We start from the raw sequence: 20,783 nt of genomic DNA on the forward strand, positions 1-20,783 counted from the left end.
TCGTAAGGTTTTCCCTGGCCAATTCTTTGAGAAGTGGATGGCCTCTTCCTTCTTCCTAGTCTGTCTCAGTCTGTAAGCTGTGCTCATACCTGTGCACCATGTGCATCCCACTGGGTTTGAAACACCAGTGGCTTAGCCTCAAAACTCACATCAACATGTCACCACGGTAGGACAAAGCGACAGAGAAGTTTGTCTCCCTGTTGGAAACCTCTTGTACCACCCTTACCTGGGTCCCTGTGGCTGACTCCTCCTCTGTCTGATTCCTGGGCCTTTTAATCCCCTTTCTCCCACTCTCCCACCCTGCTGCTTTGGGCGTGCCTGAGTTTTGCCACTGGGTGTTTTCTTTGCCAGGGTCCAAATCCATTATAGCTTCAGTGGATTCTTTCTTCCACTATTGCCAATAGCAGTGTGTTCCTTAATTACTGACTGGACCTCAGAGCAGCAGTAGGAGAGCATAGGAAGTCTTGAGTCACTAACCTTTTATGTTTCCTTGTTAATTTCAGTAGACTATTTGAAGTACACTGGCAGCTTTAAATTTCATCATGTAAGTACTTCCTTTCACAGTTGTAACACATGCTAGAATATTACTCTGCATTAAAATCATATTCTTATTCATAAAATCTGGTAATGAGCTAATAAAAATTTATAGAGCTTTTGTTTTCTTTTAAAAAATACTGTTTAAATCAGCTTTCCCCAATTTAAAAATTACTTCATGTGAATGAGTTTGCAAAATTTCATTAAATAAGCTAAAGCAACTTGTCATTTTTCATATGATATTGTAGCTGCTAAATTTTCAAATGCTTTTGCAGGTCAGGCTTATGAGTTAAAGTTAAAATGGTTATCATGTAAATGGTGTGAATTTAAAGTTTTGTTTAAAATAATCATCTCTTATTTCCTATTTATCTGAGAACAGAAATAATTTTCTATTGTTTCTATCAGCTGTTCCTTTATAGGTGGGACTTTTAAGGCTAAACATTGGTTAAATTTGATCATATCCATTGCATAGTATATTCTTGTTGTTGTCATTGTTAGTTGCCAATAAGTTAGTTCTGACTCTAGATGACCCTGTGTACAACAGAATTTAGCATAGCCTGGTTCCAGGCCATGTTAACAATTGTTGGTGTGCCAGAGTCCATTGTTGCAGCCACTGTGTATTTTGAGCACCCTCCAGCTGAGGGGGCTCATCTTCCAGCATTATATCAGACAATATTTTGTTGTGATCTCTAGGATTTTCATTGGCTGATTTTCAGAAGTGTATCCCCAGGCCTTGCTTCCTAGTCTGTCTTAATCTGGAAGCTCACTGAAACTTGTCCATTTTGAGTGACCATGCTAGATATTGAAATATAGGTGGCGTAGCTTCCAGCAGCATAGCAACATGTAAGCCACCACAGTATGACAAATTGACAGACAAATGATGGATATAGTGTATGTTGTTGTTGTTGTTTGTTGTTATTTGCCATCAAGTAGGACCTGACTCATAGCAACCCCTCCTTGGGTTTCCGAGGCAGTATCACTATGGAAGTAGATTTCCCAACCTTTCTTCTGAGGAGTGGCTGGTGAGTTTGAACTTAGGCACTACGCTCCCTTCCTATGTACTGCTGCCCATAATCACATGCTGCCGTGTGGAAATCACAGGACCTGATGATGCCTCCTTTTCTCTTTATTGTTATTTTTTGTATGAATATTTGAAATACTGACTTGTCTTCTATGGTGTCAGGAAAGGGTAAGTGTCTTTCATTAATTAGTCCACATCATCAGAGAGGTGAGTGCAATACAAAGGAAATCTTTCAAAAGATTGATGAAGTACATCACTGATGACCAGAATTACTCATTAAGTATGAAATTGATATTATCATAACCACATACTCATTACGTTTCATAATTCTTTTTTTTTTTAACATGTGCCATGTGAAATAGATATGAGCATTTTTTCCTGCCAGTAAAACATGGAAAAAATTAAATTTATCTATTTTTATTAAAATTCCTAGTAAATTTTGAGCTGGAAGCATTTCAAATTTCAGAAGAATTAAATAAGATATAATAAATACTGTTATATGTTAAATAGAGAATGTGATCTAAATGCAATATGTAAATGTGAATTGTGATCAAATTTCATTTGAAAAAAATCTAGATAATACATATATACATATTTCTTTATTTATTACTATACTATAAATATTTTGCTTTATAATATACTATGATAATAATAAAAATAGCAAATATTGTACAGTGCAAACTAGGCAAGCCTTGCTCTGATAGTTTCACATAGATTAACTCATTTAATTCACAGTATGCCTGTGAAGTCGGTACTATTTTTATCTCCATTAAGGTATAGACAGCAAGGCTTGAATTTGAATCTTAGCTCAACCTTTGAATGATATTAGGAAAATCACTTAATGTTTTTGAGCCTTAGTTTAAGGGACCCTGGTGATACAGTGATCAAGGCACTTGGCTGATAACCAAAAGGTTGACAGCTTGAACCCACCAGCTGCTACATAGGAGAAAGATGAAGCGGTCTACCTCCATAGGATTTACAGACTTGGAAACCCTTTGGGGAATTCTACTCTTTCCTATAGGGTCACTATCAGGAAGAATCAACTCTATGACATTGAGTTTTTGGTTGGAGCCTTAGTTTCTTTATCTGTAAAATAGCAATAGCCTTTATTTCATAAGGTTACTGTGGAAAATAAATGATGAGTCTAGAGTTAGTTGTTGTTGTTGTAAGGTGCCACATAATTGGTTCCGACTCATAGCAACCCTATGAAAAAAACAAACCCCTGCCTGATCCTGCACTATGTTCATAATCATGGTTGTGTTTGAACCCATTGTTACAAGCAGTTGTCAATCCAAATCATGAGGTCCTCATCATGAGCGTCTTCCTGATTTTAACTGACTCTACTTTATCAAGCCTGATGTTCTTCTCTAGGCATTGGTCCCTCCTGATAACATTACCAAAGTATGAAATGAAGTTCTGCCACCCTTGCTTCTAAGGAGCATTCTGGTTGTACTTAGTCCAAGACAGATTTGTTCTTTCTTCTGGTGATACATGGTGTATACAGTATTCTTTGTCAACATCATAAGTCAAATGCAACAATTCTTTGATCTTGCTTATTCATTGTCCAGTTTTGGATACATAAGAAGCAACTGAATATACTATGGCTTAGGTTAGGCAAAGTTTAGTCCTAAAAGTGACATCTTTGTTTTATAACACTTTAAAAAGGTCTTTTGCAGCAGATTTACCAAAGCAATATGTTGTTGATTTCTTGACTGCTGCTACCATGGACATTGATTGTGGATCAAAATAAAATTAAAACCTTGACAATTTCAGTATTTTCTCTGTTTTTCATGTTGTTACTTATTGGTCTACCTACTTGGTAAGGCTTTTGTTTTCTTTATGTTGATGTATGTAGTCTTTGATCTTCATCAGTAAGTGCATCAATTCCTATTCACCTGCACCAAGCAAAATTGTGTCATCTGCATATTGCAGGTTGTTAATTAGTCTTCCTCCAATCTTGGTGCCATATTCTTCTTCCTATAGTTCAGCTTCTCACATTATTTGCTCAGCATACAGATTGAATGCATATGGTGAAAAGGTACAACCATGACAAACACCTTTCCTGACTTGTATCCACACAGCAGTAGATTGACAGAGAACTTCCAGAGGTGCAAGCTGGATTCAGAAGAGGATGTGGAACAAGGGATATCATAGAGTCTGTTAGATGGATCTTGGCTCAAGGCAAACAATACCAGAAAGATGTTTACTTGTGTTTTATTGACTGTGCAAAGGCATTTGATTGTGTGGGTCACAACAAATTGTGGATGGCATTGAGAAGAATGTGAATTCCAGAACACTTGATTGTGCTCATGAGGAACCTGTACCTTGACCAGGAGGCTGTTGTTAGAACAGAACAAGGGGACACTGCATGGTTTAAAATCAAGAAGGGAGTGTATCAAGGTTGTATCTTTTCCCATACTTATTCAGTTTGTGTGCTGAGCAAATAATCTGAGAAGCTGGACTATATGAAGAAAAACGTGGCATCAAGATTGGAGGAAGAATCATTAGCAGCCTGCAATATGCTGACAGCACAACTTTACTTGCTGAAAGTGAGGAGAGCTTGAAGCACTTACTGATGACGATTGAAGAATACAGTCTGCAGTATGGATTACATCTCAATACAAAGAAAACAAAGTGCTCACAGCTGGACCTATAAGCAGCATCACGATAAATGAACAAAAGATTGAAGTTGCCAAAGACTTCACATTGCTTGGCTCAAGTTGGCTCCAAGGGACCTTGCTGAGGAGCAAGGATGTCTCCTTGAGGACTAAGATGTGCCTGACACAAGCCATGATATTTTCAGTCACCTCATATTCATGTGAGAGCTGGACAATGAATAAGGAAGACTGAAGAAGAGTTAATGTTTTTGAGCGTGGTGCTGGCGAAGAATGATGAAAGTACCGTGGACTGCTAAAAGAGCTAACAAATCTGTCCTGGAGGAAGTGCAGCAGAAATGCTCCTTGGAAGCGAGAATGACCAGACTTCGTCTCACCTACTTTGGTCATGATGTCAGAAGGTACCATTCCCTGGAGAAGGATGTCATGCTTGGTAAGGTGGAGGATCAATGAAGGAAGGGAAGGCCTTCAATGAGATAGATTGACACAGTGGCTGTGATGAAGGGCTCAAGTGTAGCAAGGATTGTGGAGCTGGCATGGGACTGGGTGGTGTTTCGTTCTTCTGTGCATAAGGTTGGTAAGAGTCGGACATGACTCGATGGCTCCTAATAACAACAACAACATCTGTACTGTATCCTCTTGTTCTGTTTCAAAGACTGCCTCTCAGTCTATGTTATAGGCTTTGCATGAGCACAATTTAGTGTTCTGGAATTCCCATTCTTCACAGAGTTGTTCATAATTTGTTGTGATTCACACAGTTGAATGTCTTTGCATAATTAATAAAACAAAAGTAAACACCTTTCTGATACCCTCTGCTTTCAGCCAAGATCCACCTGACATCAGCAATGATATCCTTCATTCTATGAATCCGATTTGAATTTCTGGCTGTTCCCTGTTGATGTATTGCTGCAACCAATTGGAATGTTCTTCAGCATAATTTTACTTGTATGTGATATTAATATTTATAGGAGCCCTGGTAGCGTAGTGCCTAAGGCACTTGGCTGCTAACCAGAAGGCCAGCAGTTCAAACTCACCAGCCACACCTTGGAGGGAAGGTTGAGCATTCTACTTCTGTAGTGATACTGCCTCAGAAACCCAAACAGCTATGAGTTGAGTTCGACTCCAGGGCACATAACAACAACATGATATTAATGATATAATTTGATAATTTCTGCATTCTGTTAGATCACCTTTCTTTGGAATGGGCATAAATACAGATCCCTTCCAATCTATTGGTGAGGTAGCTATCTTCTAAATTTCTTGGCAAAGATAAGTGAGCACTTCCAGCATTGTATCCATTTGTTGAAACATCTCAATATGCATTCTTGGAGGCTTGTTTTTCACCAATTCCTTCAATTCAACTTGGACTTCTTCCTTCAGTACCATTGGTTCTTGGTCATATGTTCCCTCCTGAAATGTTTGAACATCAACCAGTTCCTTTTGGTTAAGTGACTATGTATTCCTTCCATCTTCTTTTGATGTTTTCAGAGTCGTTCAATATTTTGCCCATAGAATCTTTCAGCATTGCAACTTGAGGCTTGATTTTTTTTTTCTTCAGTTTTTTCCACTTGAGAAATGCCTATCATTTTCTTCCTCTTTGTTTTTCTAACTCCAAACGTTTGCACATTTCTTTATAATGCTTTACTTTGTTTTTCAAGCTGCCCTTTGAAATCATTTTACTTTAACATTTTTCCATTTGCTTTAGTTACTGTACATTCAAGAGCAAATTTCGGAGTTGTTTCTCTTCATTTTGAGTCATGCCACATCAGTAAATGAAGGTTCTGAAAGCTTCACTCCATCTACATTATTAAGTTTAACTTTACTTTGAGAAAGAAGCTCTTGCCAATCAGATTTTGAGTGCCTTCCAACCTGAGTAGCTCACCTTCCAGCACTGTATCAGACATTGTTCCACTGCTATTCATAAGGTTTTCACTGGCCAGTTTTTTAAAAGTAGACTTCCAGGTCCTTCTTCCTAGTCTGCTTAGACTGGATGCTCCACTGAAACCTGTCTACCATGGATGAACCTGCTAGAACTTGAAATACCAATACCAGGGGCATAGCTTTGATCATCACAGCAACATACAAGCTATCACAGTACAACAAATTGATAGATGAGTGGTAGCACCTAAGAGGAACTCAAACATTAGTCCACCTTCTTATTTCAGTGCTATGACTACTAGAAGTAGAGATTTAGTCCCTACATTTACATAGTGTCTGAAGTGTAGTGGTTTAGATAAATACTTGTTGAATGATGAGAACACACAGAAATTTGCCAGGGTGCTCTAAATATGCCAGTGGTGAGTAGTAGTGTAAATTGTTGCTTAGGTAATTAAAAACACTAACATTATCTCACTAATTTGTTGCTTGCAATTAAATCACCTTGAAGAGAAAGTCCGTATGCCTTTGTCTTTCCTACCAGAAGCACAGCAATGATAAATCAGATCCAAGTTATTGCTAATAGGAAATATGCCTCTGGAGGTGAAGTCATGATGGTATTAATTTCCAAGGGAGTTAAGCAGGATTCCATCTTCCTTAGTTTTTGCAGGAGGTCCCTAGGTGGTGCAAATGGTTTGTCCTGGGCTACTAACCAAAGGGTTGGGAGTTTGAATCCACCTAACAGGGCCACAAAAGAAAGGCCTGGTGATCAACTTACTTAAGATTAAATAATAATAATAAAAAATACCTCACTGCCATTGAGTTGATTCTGACTCATAGCAACCCCTATTGGGTTTCTGAGGCAGTAAATCTTTATGGAAGTAGATTGCCCCATCTTCCTTCCACGGAGCAGCTGGTGGGTTTGAACCACCAACCTTCTAGTTGGCAGTCAAATGCCTTAGGCACTGTACCACCAGAGCTCCTTTCTGTAACATTACAGCCATTGACAACACAATGATGCAGTTCTAGTCTGACACATGTGGGGTCACCATGTGTCAAAATCAACTCCAAGTAATGTGTTTGTTTGTTTTTGTTATTTGCTTGTTTTTTAAGTCTTTTCAGGCGAGTGAAGGTGGCTGTCACTACTGGCCACTTAAAATCCTCTATTTTTACTGTTTACCATTAACAGTGTGTTTAGACACTTAACTCTTAAAATAATGTTTATTTTTGATTCTTCTTATCATATAATGTTTATTGAATACTTTTAAGTCATTGGTGAGAAATTACAGAAATTCTGTGTTTTATATTTTTATATACTTAAAATATAAAAAACAAATATAATATTTGCCTAAAAGAGTATAATGTTCACATTATTTTGGCTAATGTAAAGCAAATTGTTTTGGATGATGGTGGTATTGATGGTTGATGGCGGTGGTGATATTAGTGGTGATGATGGTGATGATGATGATGATGAAATGAGCCTGGAAAGCAACTGGAAAAATGGATCACTTCTCTGCAAGCCTAAAATTGGACTCCTGCCTTCTATGTGTAATTTTAGCACTGTATTTTCCAGCTAATAATACCATTATAAATCAAGAGATTTAGATTAGGTTTGCTCGTGGGCAAATGAATTCACTTTATTGATGGAGTTGAACTATTTCAATTTCACATTCTTACTCTATTAAAACAGGAGGAATATGTTAAAATATACTTTTTAGAGTAGTTTTATTATTGAGTTTACATAAAATTGCCATATACTCTTTTCCTCCCAACCACCCCTGTACACTGTTTCTGTTATTAAATTATTAATATTTTACATTCATGTGGTACATTTGTTGCAATCAATGAAACACTATTATTACATGATTATTAATTAAAGTCTGTAGTTTACACTAGGGTTCACTCCTTGCATTGGTCAGTCCTGTTGTGAACTTTGACAAATGAATAAGAGAATCTTTTTTTAAAAAAAAATGTGCTAAAAAAAATTAGCAGTTGAAACAAATAAGGTAAGGTCTATTGTATTCTTATTTAACCTAATCAAGTAAAGGCTAAATCATTTTGACCATCTTTATTCAGCTGTTATTTGGTGGGAATCCAGTTTTTCTTCTCTATGTTTATTCATCTCCTTTCTGCTTTTCTTATCATCAGCAGGAATATTCTTTGTATGGCAACGGTAGATTTCTCACCTTCTGTAAGATGATGTCATCCCATCTGTGTTTTGCAAATAGACTTATTTCATGACCTCAAGCAACACCCTATATCCAGGCTTTATTTGCTAAATGACCTCTTAGCCCTCTGCATCCTGGTTTGGGTAACTGACATTAACTTTCACTTTGCTATCTAAACTTCAGAGCCTACCAGTGGGAACCTTGCTGGGAGAGATGCCAGGCCACCTCTGGCAGACTCTTTTGGAAGGCATCATGTTTAGATGAAATCCTAAAACCTACCTGAATTTTTTCAGCAATCTTATGTCAGTATGAGCTAGACATGAGAAACACTTTTTATGATAGAGGTGGGTATTCAATACATGCTAAAGAGAAAGAAATATTCCCTCTTCCTCCCCATGTCCTGAAGATTCTCTGCAAAACCTTCAAAGCGTGAGTCATCCTCTCAGTATTTTAAGATTGATGGATTCCAGGTGGAATCACAATTTGAATGCACTGGCCGTGGATAATCTGCCTTTGACCTCTCACATTTCCTTAGCTCTATGTTCACCAAGAAGGATCCATGGGATAATGAGGGTATCAACGAGGTCCTCAGGCTGGAAAAATCTTTAAAACGTTAACTTCAAAGACTAGATCTTCATAATTTGAGAAACATAGTGTAAACAGGAAAAAAGAGGGGGAGAGATTGTAAGATGCTAGTGATTAAACACTAATTTGGTTCATTTGGTTTTGTAGCTGCTGTTGTCCAGCAGTGCCAATTATATCTCTTTCAAATGTCTGAAGATTCCTCACACTGATTTTTCTTAGTGAAACTAAAATATCATTTGCTGACTAAATTATAGTGAGAATACATTATAAATATATCCCGATCTCACTGACTAATTGCTTTTCACAATTTTACTTACAGTAAAAATGTAAGAAATGGAAAAGCAAGCCCCATGTTAGTTGGGCTCATGAGTGTATCCCTAGAATTTAGCACAGTGCCTGACACATGATCACTGAGCAACAACAGCAACAAAACATGTATTTTTGAATGTATTAATTTAATTCTGTTAATATTATAGAATCTGTTTCAAACATTGTTGAAATGAATTTATTATCATTATTTTAGTTGATCGAGAATATTTACATTAAGGAAATCATTTAATATCCCTAATCATTTAATTCTTTCCTCCTGTGTAGTAATGTAGATGTAAAATGTGTAATTGATTAGGCCAAATATATCTACATCCCAGGTTTGTCCCAGAGAAGTTTTATTTTCTTTTTGACAATAGATTCCTGATAGTTTTGTTTTTTGATTCTTGATCTAGTGTTTTCTTTTCAGAAGTCTCTCTCTCTCTTTTTTTATAATGCATTAGGAAGTTTTGATAATTGATATTTCTTGTTATGTCAAAGTCCTATGTATCGAGTGCTTAGTACTGCAGGATCTTGAGGGAGTGGTAGGTATTAGGACAGGGCCAAGTTATAGCTCATGGCCTGCATTCCATAAATGCAAGCCACTGTATAACATTCAAGGAATGTTAAATTCTATGGAATGTAGTGGAATATAGAATAATATGAAAGACATGTTCTCCTACCCCAACACATTTATAATCCAGTAAATAAAAAGAGAAAGGTTAGTCCAAACAAAGCAGATAGCACAGTCAGGACAAGTTGTGGCTTTAGCCCTGTGTTCATTGTCCATAAAGAGTCAAAGGCTCTATTTAGAGACTTGACCTGGAAACAGGTTTATATTGAAGTTTGCAAGCAGAATCCAGTGTTCAGCTTGGGGAAACAAGGAAACACATGGTCATCAGTGGAGACACAGAAACATGGCATTAGGATAAAATTCATTTTATTCTCAGAGTTTATGCTGCTTTTGTTACTTTTGTTTTCCCTCCTGCACAGGAAGGGCCAGATCCCTGGTAAGGTCATTATAGAGAAAAGGCACTAAATGTGTGGTGATGAGAAGACTGCAAATGTGCTAACAGAGGAAGCTCTTAATGCTAGGTTCTGACACATTGTTCTCTTTTTATTTGCAGAACCACCCAAAGTCACTGTGATGCCCAAGAATCAGTCTTTCACAGGAGGGTCTGAGGTCTCCATCATGTGTTCCACAACAGGTTATCCCAAACCAAAAATCGCCTGGACCATGAATAATATGTTTATCGTGGGTTCACACAGGTACTGGGTTTGTATCATGTTCCTTGTTTTTGTTGAATGAGAGAAACTGATGAAATTTCCAGACAAAACTAATCTGACCAAGTCCCTAAGATTAAGTGAGATTTGACCAAAACCCACAGCTTTACATTTGCTAATGGGCCAGGAAATGTCAAATAAAATAATAAATAATAAATTTATGGAGTTTGTGGTTATTAATTTGCATCCAATAGCTGGAGCTAAGTACTCCCCAATATGTTGAGTCGTACATCATAACACTGTAACACTTGGTTTACCTTGGATAAGTAAAATGGAGGTAATAAATACTCAGTGAAGAAAAGAAATGTGTAGCTTTAACAAATCTAATAAAGGAATGGTTTTAGAATTTAGCTGAAGAGAGAGGGAGAGGCAAAGGACATGACAGTAGCTTTGATTAAAGTGAGTAGAGACATTTTTTTAACTACTGTTCGCTTTTGTTATACTACTTTGAGAGGTACTTTATTCTTCTGGATGCTTTTTAAAGACAGTGAATCCTTTTATACTCAAAGTGTGTAACAAACATGTGGAACATAAACACCAAAGTTTCCAACCATCGGGCTTCCATTACTCTGGGTTTGGCAGGAAGAGGAAGGCTTAGGTATGATCCAGCAAATTGAGCCAGATTCTATTCCGAGACTCACTCATCACTGACTCACTGTACGACATGAGACATTTCATCCCTACGGTTTTCATTTTGAGGAATAGTTTATCATAGCAGTTCACCACATAGAACAAGATTGCCTGGATCCAAATTCCATTTCTTTTATTTATTAATCCTGACTTTGGACAAGTTATGTAACCTCTTTGCTTATCTATTAAAGAGAGATCATAATACCATTGTATTTATTGGGTTATTATGGAGGTTAAAATATTAATCAATTAAAAACTTCTAGAACAATCCCTAGCACACAGCAAGTACTAGATGCATATTAGCTATTATTATTATCATATCTCTGTTTGCAAAATGACGATGCTAATCACTTCTGTAATGAATACCAACATTATAACTTTGAAATCTCTGAAGATATTTGAAAGGAAAGTTCTGTGTCATCTTGATGCTATCGTAATAGTATTTTCAATTTTATTTCTTTTTGTTTATTATTCATAGGTATAGGATGACCTCAGATGGTACTTTACTTATCAAAAATGCAGTTCCTAAAGATGCAGGAATATATGGCTGCTTGGCAAGTAATTCAGCTGGAACAGATAAACAGTCATCTATACTTAGATATATTGGCAAGTATTATCAGTTTAAAAGATAATTTAAACAGGATGAATACCATGTAAAAATGTTATTCTGAAAAATAATATTAGAGAAGATTTATGTACAGTATTATAACTTAATTATCTACTTCACATATTGATTAAAACAAATATTCATAACTAATTTAAGTTAAAAGTTCAAGGAGTAAATATTTTCTTTAGTCAACAAGAATCAAGGAAGTTTTCAGTTTATAAGAGTTCCAGATTGTGTACAGAGTTTTGCCTTCTGTGATTCATCTGTTCTCAACAATATTTAACTTTTAAATTAGTAAATTCTATATCCTTTCTAGTTTACCTCAACTTCTATTTTACATTTCTCATTTATAGTCACAACTGTTTCTGTCATTTATCTTGTTTACGTATTATTTTCATTTTTCACCTTCCATTTTTTACCTTCCACACTCGAACATTTATTGAAGATCTACTTCATGGCAATTATTCTATAGAACGTTTCTGTTTAATTTGTTCTTTCTCAGTCAAATAAGGGTAAAGGCGCTATAAACTGATGTTAGTTTGTGAATTGTGAATAATTAATGACTAGCACTCCACCCTGTCACTCACGCTTATTCTCCATTCACTCACGATAACGACGTGAAACTGGCAGTGGAGAGGATAGTGTGTATCAAGAACCATTGTGAAGGTAGATGACTGGATTTGAAGTGGACAGATTAGGGAGGAAATGACAGTGTCACAAGTTTTGAACCTGGGAGCTGGGAAAGAAATAGTGTCACTTATACAAATAAGGGAGGTGGCATAGAGAATAAGTTGAGAAGGGAAGATGGGCTCCAACTGAGAGATAACGGAATTAAAAATGTTGCCAGAACCCCCAGGTAGAGAGGGAATAGACAGTTATGAATATGGAATGAGTGACTGACACAGACCTGTACATTGGAGAAACAAATTGGGCATTCACATAGAAGCCAAAATACACAGCACATTTATTTAATTTGTAAGTAACCAGAGTGTGCAAAATGCTGTGCTGCAGCACATAATCCTCACCTTCTAGAAACTTGTATAATGGCAGTTATACAATAAAAAATGGCACATAGTCCTCACCTTCTAGAAACTTGTATAATGGCAGTTGAAACAAAAGAATATAACAAGTCAGAGAGACAAGTACTATGGTGGAACATGAGCAGAAGGGAAGATTTATTCTAACTGTAGAATTTTCAAATATTTGTCAAAGGAGAGGATTTAAAATCAGTCTAAAAGAATGAATGGGATTTGAAGAGTTGTGGTAAAGGAAACAGCTTTAGCAAAGGCAGAAAGAGATAAGAGAGTAGGGCATGTTTTGGGCAATTTATGTAGCTTGCTTCACTACCAGCTGAGCAATTCATGGTTGAACCCACCCAGAGGTGCCACGGAAGAGAGACCTGGCAATCTGCTACTGAAAGGTCACAGCTTTGAAAATCCTATAGTTCTACTTTACGTCCAAGGGTTCTCCATGAGTCAGAATTTGCTTGGTAGCAACTAACAACAATAATAATACCTTGTGATAAAGGCCTAGCTATCTGCTTCCAAAATGTCACACACATACACACTCACACACTTGTTACCCTCAAGTCAGTTCTGATTCATGGCGACATCATGTGTACAAAGCAGAACTGTACTCCACAGGGTTTTCAAGGCTGTGGCCTTTCAGAAGCAGATCATCAGGTCCATTTTCCAAGGCATCTACCGGGTGGGTTTGAACTGCCAACCTTTCACTTAGTAGCTCTGTGCTTAACAGTTTGTGCCACCAAAGAACTCCTTCCAAAAGATCACAGCTGTTGAAAACCCTATGGAGTGTAGTCTAATCTGAAACACATGGGGTCGCCAGAGTCAGAACTGCTTGATGGCAACTGGTTTGATTTTGGCTTATACCATGTGATAAGTGAGACAATGTAATAATGGAAAGTATGACAAAAAAGTCATAGACCAATCTGTGATTTTTTTTTTTTTTTTTTTTAGCCCAAGTAAGGCATTTGGGCTGTATTCTGAAAGCAATAGGGAATCACTGAAGATTTTCAAGGAAAGGAATGACATGATATCTGAGAAGTTAACTCTTGGTGTTGTTTGAAACAATGCTTTGAACTAGTTCATTCCGGTATGATCCCATGCTGAGAATTTTTATATCTACTCCATATATATTGAATTAGAATTTACAATTCAACAAGATCCCTGAAGATAAGAATGAACTGATTGGAAGCCCTGGTTTAAAACTACCTCAGTGGACGTTAGGAAGTCCTGAAATGTCCAGTTGAGAAAAATGTGTGAGTGAATAAAGCATTAGGACAAGGACCAAGCAAACAGAGCTAAGGAAGGAAACAGAGGGAATGTCTGCATATAGGATCAAAGGGAAAAGCAAAGTCAAAACCAGAGTTTTTTTTTCCCCCCAATAGATGAAATTTTTAACCTTAGACTGTAAGTATCAGTCTGTAATTAGGTATGAATATTCTTAATATCAGGTAGAAAATGCTATAAACAAATTCATTGGCAATTGTTTTATCCTCAAATCTTAATTTAGCCAAATCAGTCTTATCATCATCCCTCTTTTGATTATATTTCTATTATTATTATCATGACCTCTCTTTTTTGTTCCTTGAGTATTGCTTTTAGAAGATGTTTTCAACTTTCCAAGATTATGTATGCTTTTTTTTCATTATTTTTGCCTAATATGCTTTTTTTTGGCCTTCATAAATGATCTTTTCATCATACACAGCCATGTTCATGTGAGTTACAAGAGCTCCCTTCTGTTTATAAATATTGAAATAGCTACAAGCACATAGATTGTGAGAGATTATTTTTTATTGGTTCATTTAGTAAACATAAACAGATTGCATGTGGTATTGTGCTAGGCATTGACTATTTGCATGTTTGTTTTTTCAGAAGCCCCCAAATTAATGGTTGTTCAGAGTGAGCTCTTGGTTTCCCTAGGGGACACAACAGTCATGGAATGTAAAACCTCTGGTGTTCCCCCACCTCAAGTTAAATGGTTCAAAGGTATGTTTTTAAGTGTATCCATGTCAGGTTCACTTAGTTTTGTTTTTTTTTTTTTGAAAAAAATGATTTGTTAAAAATTTGTTTTGGTGTGTGACTTAGCAGTCCCATAAAATGTGTTTATGGTCTCACTGGGGACAATAACTCAAAATTCTAAACTCTAAATTTCAGAATTTGACATCTGGTGTGGATTACAAAACTATGAAAGTCAGGGAAGGAAAAGTCCATCTTTGCTAATCCAGCTGAACATTCTCTTTGTTAGTTTAGGATTGTTTCCTGTAGAAAAGTTTCCAAGAATACTTAGTTAACCTTTAAGGTAGGCTCCATTGATTTCAGTTCACCTTGCTTAGAGAAAGAAGATGGCTCTCACCATTAGAAAGTTTTCTAGATTCTCAAGATGCTTCCTATAAAGTGCTCAGATAAAGACACCTTGAAGCTTACAGGCAGAGAAGCACAAATGCATTCCAGGGTCAGTTTTATCATGCATGGCAGAGGCTTGTATCAAGTATAGGCACTATCTACATATCTTCCCTTACAGAAAAATTATACCTCTGTGATTCTATAATAAAATAACAGTAATAGACCACTTGATCTTAGTGAGAATACACTTGGATCTTGGTCCTGGCCGTTGCTGACAGTAGGGATCTGTGTAAAGAGCCCTGCTTCTGCTTCTGTCTAACTTCTTCCAATTTATGAGAAAGAACAATTCCCACAAACACCCTAATAGGAAGGTTGCTAGGATTATTGAGATTCTGTTTGCAAAATACTTTTTAATCTTCAGATGAAAAACACTAAGTAGTACAAAGCACTATTGTTATGATTCTGTTTGTTAAATCGCAGACATTCCCATAGCAACGGGTTGATGTCATAATCACAAAATTATGAATTCACCTCGAGTTCAAATTTGTGGGGAACATGAGGTGAAAATGAAGTGCTTTATGTGGAAAACAAATAATTTTTCATAATGCAGATCAAATATAGTAAGGAAAACTAGGAGTTAATGCCATTTTGTGGTTTTCCATGTTAAACACTTTTTAATCTTCCTGTTTTCTCTGGTAAGAAAACATTTTTTTTTTATTTGCTATTTAATCGGGTTTATTTCAGTTACTATAAACTCCTTTTTACTTATTCAGAATGCTTAAACCTTTGAATTAGAAATGAAATATGTATCAATTGCAAATTTACATTATAATAAAATAGATCCAGAAAAAAAATGTTACAGAGGCAGTATTTTTCTCAAATGTCAGTCGATAGTTTATGTAGAAAATAAGAATTCAAAAATCAATGGCGCATTCTGAGATCTCTGCTTGCATCTAGCAGAGTCACACAGTCTTTTATTCTCCCAAATTGTAGCTTTCCTCAAGAAGTTAGCCTTCATGGCAGCCTACTCCCACAGATGGTTTGGAAACTACGGGAAAATTGCCTCTCTTGACAATCACTACTTGGAAGATTCTGGAATTGACTCCTTGTTGCTCTCTTCTCTCAACCACAGATGTTAGAGTTCAAGTGGCCCAGTAAATAACATCCCATTTCCATCTCTGAGTTATAAACCAACAGAGATAGAATTTGGGCATTAGATACTTACAGACCATATTGGAGGAAATTTTCCTGATGTTTATGAGCAAGATCTATTCAAAACCTAGAAAACCAAAAGCCAAACTCACTGCCATTGAGTTGATTCCAACTCATAGGGAGCCCCAAGTGGTTTCCAAGGCTGTAAATCCTTACAGAAGCAGATTACCTCACTTTCTACCACAGAGCAGCTAATAAGTTTGAACCACTGACCTTTTAGTTAGCAGCCAAATACCTTAACAAGTACCACCCTTCTAGTCACTTGTGGGCAACTTACCACAAGAGCAGAGCCTGGACTACGTAGAGCAAAACCCGGGGACAAACTCTCCTCCATGCAGGTTTCTCCAAAGAGAAAGTGGTAGGAAGCAGATTGGCCTTCCTCTTCCACCTCAGTGTGGGAACAAGAAGCCAGGAGGGCTACAAAAATCCTTCCTCATGGAAAGAGATGAAAAAGAATATTCATGCCCTGATCATAAAATAAATTTTCCCTCATACTTTTCTGGAGCAGATTAATATTGAATTAAGTGGGTGTTTAAAAGAAAACTATATTAATAAACTATATTTTATTCAGACCATCACAGGAAAGGAATTCAGTAAGTACAAAAGCTCACTAAAATTTGTCGGTCTTTCCTTTTTAGAAATGAACAACATAAAATGGGTTCAAAGGAAAATCAAGAACACTATTAAAATTTTAGGAAAAGGACATTTGTGGTGAAATGTTAAAGAAATTGAGTGGCTCACAGAGTGTGGTCTGGGAATTTTGGGGGTCAAATCATGAGGTCAAAACTATTTTTATAACAACACTAAGATGCTGTTTGTCTTTTTCACTTTCATCTTACTGGTGTATAGTATACACTGTGCGATGCGTGATATCCAACAGAGTGAATACAGATGCAAGTGTGAGCACTCGATTGTCTTCTGTTGAGGTAGACATTCTGGATATTTGTAAAGATGTGAAACAATACCAATCTTTACATTTAATTCCTCTCCTTTTTGAAAACACAGTTATGTTTCATAAACTATGTTCATTACACTAAAATGTTATGAGTTTGTGTTATTTTAAAATAAATTAATATGTGTTTTTAAGTTTCTCATCTAATTTTTAAAGTTCCAAATATAAATAAACATAGTCCATATAAACAAAAACTCACTGGGGTCCCCAATAATTTTTAGGAGTGTAAAGGGGTCTCGAGGTAAAAAAGTTTGAGAACCACTTAATTACCATCAGCTCTTAAAAAGAATCTTGTGCCAGGCATAATGATGTCTGTGTTAGTCTCTTTATCTACCAAGGACTGAATTGAAACTACACTAACCTCACCACTGGGAACAATTGTTAAGTTCCACAATTTTTCAGAAAACTTTATTTATTTTATTATACATTACTAATCTTAATATCTAATATAGGAATTAGATTAAAATTAAGCTCCAAACCAAACTCACTGCCATCAAGTTGGATCTGACTCATAGCAATCCCTTGTGGGGTTTCTGAGGCAATATCACTATGGAAGTAGATTGCCCAACCTTCCTTCCGAGGAGTGGTTGCTAGGTTTGAACCTCCAGTCTTCTGGTTAGCAGTCAAATACCTTAGGCACTACGCCACCAGAACTCCCTAGATTAAAACTAAGTGTCCCTATTTAATTTTTATCTCAAAGATTCTGTATTTTTCTAGGGTTTCCTCAATAATTTGATGACTAACTTTTTAGTGAAAATAAAGAAAGGAGAGACTATCAAAATGTGATCAAAATGTGAATTTGACTGAATTAGTTTATTTCAATTTATAATCTGTTTCTTTACTATATTCTTGAAATATTTTTTAACATTTTAATTATAAAAATTACTCACAAAAATGTCTTTTTTTCATTCTATTATGTCTTCTGACATATACAGAAAAAAATCAAGGATAAGTAAATTCCAAAAATCTAAGTGCACTTTAGTCCAAACATTTTAATTCTTGATGAACAGCTAGGTCACATTGCATCCTCCCTTGGTGGGAGGAAAGTTTATGTCAACATCATCTGCTTTTATTTATGAAAATTTCCCAGAGGCACATAGACTCAGCTCCAGTTGCTTCTCTCATTCTCGCATGGTATGTAGTAGCAAGCTTTAAAGAATGGTTGGGATTTTAAATATTGGAATGCTGAAAAATACTTTGTTTTTGGCACTGTCAGTTGGTTGTTAATGTAATTTCTTTTTAATTTAGAGTTCTTTTGACCTCTTTTCCTTCCAAAAATATAAAAACAATAAAGTGTCTGTTGCCTCGGTGGTGCTTCTTGTTCTGTCCCAGAGAATTACTAGTTCCTGAGTTAGGGTTCTCTTTACCAGAAGCCCTGGTGGCACAGTGGTTAAGTGCTTGTCTGCTAACTGAAAGATTGGCAGTTTGAGCCTACCAGACACTCCATGGGTGAAAGATGTGGCACTCTGCTTTGTAAAGATTATTGTTGTTATGTGCCCTCAACTGGGACCCTGCTCATAGCGACTGCTCCTTGGATTTCCGAGGTGGTATCACTACAGAAGTAGATTGCCCAACCTTCCTTCTGAGGAATGGCTGGTGAGTATGAACTGCCAGCCTTCTGGTTAGCAGTCAAGTGCCTTAGGCACTACGCTACGAGAGCTCCTTGTGAACCCTGTGGTGCAGTTCTACTCTGACCTATAGGGTGACTGTGAGTTGGAATCAACTCTGTGATATGGATTTGGTTTTGGGATTCCGTTTGCTCATCAGAAGCTGTACAAACTGCTTCTATGGGCATCAGACCTAAGTCACGTGGCTAATGTGTAGGATTTTGAGTATATCATTTTAAACTTGACATCTGGGAATACTGCGAAACTCCAAGAGCAATGGTTCTCAAACTTCCTGGAAGTTTTGAGGAACTCCATATATTCTCTATCACACTTCACAAAAGCAAACAAAAAAGTTGTGGACATTGAGCAGCCATTAAACATCCAGGTCTATGTACTTATTATAATACTTGTCATCCTGGTTAATTTCATTCTTTGGCGAGGAGACACCACTGGAGGAAGGGGCAGGATAAAAAGAAGGCTGATTTAATTTACAGCTTTGCTGAGACATTGTTTGCCTTCAAATAAAAGTGTTTCTGAGGGAATTTGAGGTGCTGCAGGGAAATAAAACATATACAGGTAACTCATCAAAACTCACCTTTCTTGAGTCATCTTTTTCTCATATTGAAGTAAAATTTCCATCTCTGCACACTTACCCGCTAGGTAACCACATCCCCCTACACGCACACATTCAAAAGCCCATATCTCCAACTCAAAAGCTTTGATGAATACTACATATTTCAGTGGTCATATCCTGGGAGATTCATATAACAAAGCCCTCTTACCATTATTGGAAGTTCTTCACCCATACTTTCCCTTTCAGCCAGTGTACACCTTTCATAAAACAAAATGTAACGGGAGGATTCAGCAACTGAAAACATGGTCATTAGCCGAACTGAGAACATCTCTTGTCTCTCAAGCAGTCTCTGGGTAACTGACATTCATTCTGCCACAAAGAGAAGATACAAACCTGTTTTCAATCTTCTTCTCCCCATTCACTTCTTACCTAACACAGCCGTTGCTATAATTGCCACCATTTCCCAGTCCCCCAGTGTAGCTTCAAATAGGTTATTCTTACTTAGGTACATATAAATTTAGAAATATTTGTGCAAAATTCATTTTAGGGCCAGAATTTTGGCTGTAGATTAGCTTGTATAATTATCTAGACTAATAAATCAGCTCAATGCCAATAAACAATTCTCTTCATTGCTTAAAAGTTAAGTGTCTACTTTACACATGAAACCTGTATTGAAGTTGCAGTCCAATTTATTCAGAAATTTTGAAATTAAACCAGTAGCAGTGTCAATGTAAATAATTTGTAAATATATTAGTGTTTAATTTACTGTGTTAATACTATGTACATACTTTAATGTTTAATGTTCTTCCCTTTGTTTTGACTTAGGGGATCTTGAGTTGAGGCCCTCAACATTCCTTATTATTGACCCTCTTTTGGGACTTTTGAAGATCCAAGAAACACAAGATCTGGATGCTGGCGATTATACATGTGTAGCCATCAATGAAGCTGGAAGAGCAACTGGCAAGATAACTCTGGATGTTGGCTGTAAGCATCCAACTCTGATAGACAAACATTTTGATACCGATCTGCTAGCTTCCCATGTTTAATAATTTTGAAGCAGTTGGGTAGAAATATTTGTCAGAATGACAGAACTAAAAGTGAGCATTTCAGATAACTAATATCAGCCCCAGGGTTATAGGTGAGGAGAGACAACTCAGGGATGCCCAAAGCAGCAGGCCGGAAGAGCAGGAGAAAGGGGATAAAAGCCAGGAACTCGGACAGAAGAGCAGTCAGCCCCAGGGATACAGGTAAGGAGAGACAACTCAGGGACACCCAAAGCAGCAGGCCGGAAGAACAGGAGAAAGGGGATTAAAAGCCAGGAACCCGGAGAGAAGAGCAATCAGCTGAAGGGATTAGGTGAGGAGAGGAAACTCAGGGCCACCCAAAGCAGCAGGACAGAAAAGCAGGAGAAAGGGGATAAAAGCCAGGAACCCGGATGGAAGAGCAGT

At 36.9% G+C, this 20,783-nt stretch overlaps 1 protein-coding gene across 1 annotated transcript in view; it reads left to right on the forward strand.

Annotated features, from left to right (window-relative positions):
- The window catches only part of HMCN1 (hemicentin 1), a 691,072-nt gene that overhangs the window by 322,088 nt on the left and 348,201 nt on the right, over positions 1-20,783 (forward strand). The window contains exons 12-15 of the mRNA XM_007937695.2: positions 10,232-10,373; positions 11,497-11,624; positions 14,520-14,633; positions 20,161-20,319. Coding sequence (XP_007935886.1) covers positions 10,232-10,373; positions 11,497-11,624; positions 14,520-14,633; positions 20,161-20,319 — 543 coding nt within the window. The remainder of the gene's footprint in view (positions 1-10,231; positions 10,374-11,496; positions 11,625-14,519; positions 14,634-20,160; positions 20,320-20,783) is intronic.

The sequence above is a fragment of the Orycteropus afer genome, unplaced genomic scaffold, assembly GCF_000298275.1.
Source record: "Orycteropus afer afer isolate SDZICR_OR568_19922 unplaced genomic scaffold, OryAfe1.0 scaffold00043, whole genome shotgun sequence".
Lineage (NCBI taxonomy): Eukaryota > Metazoa > Chordata > Mammalia > Tubulidentata > Orycteropodidae > Orycteropus > Orycteropus afer.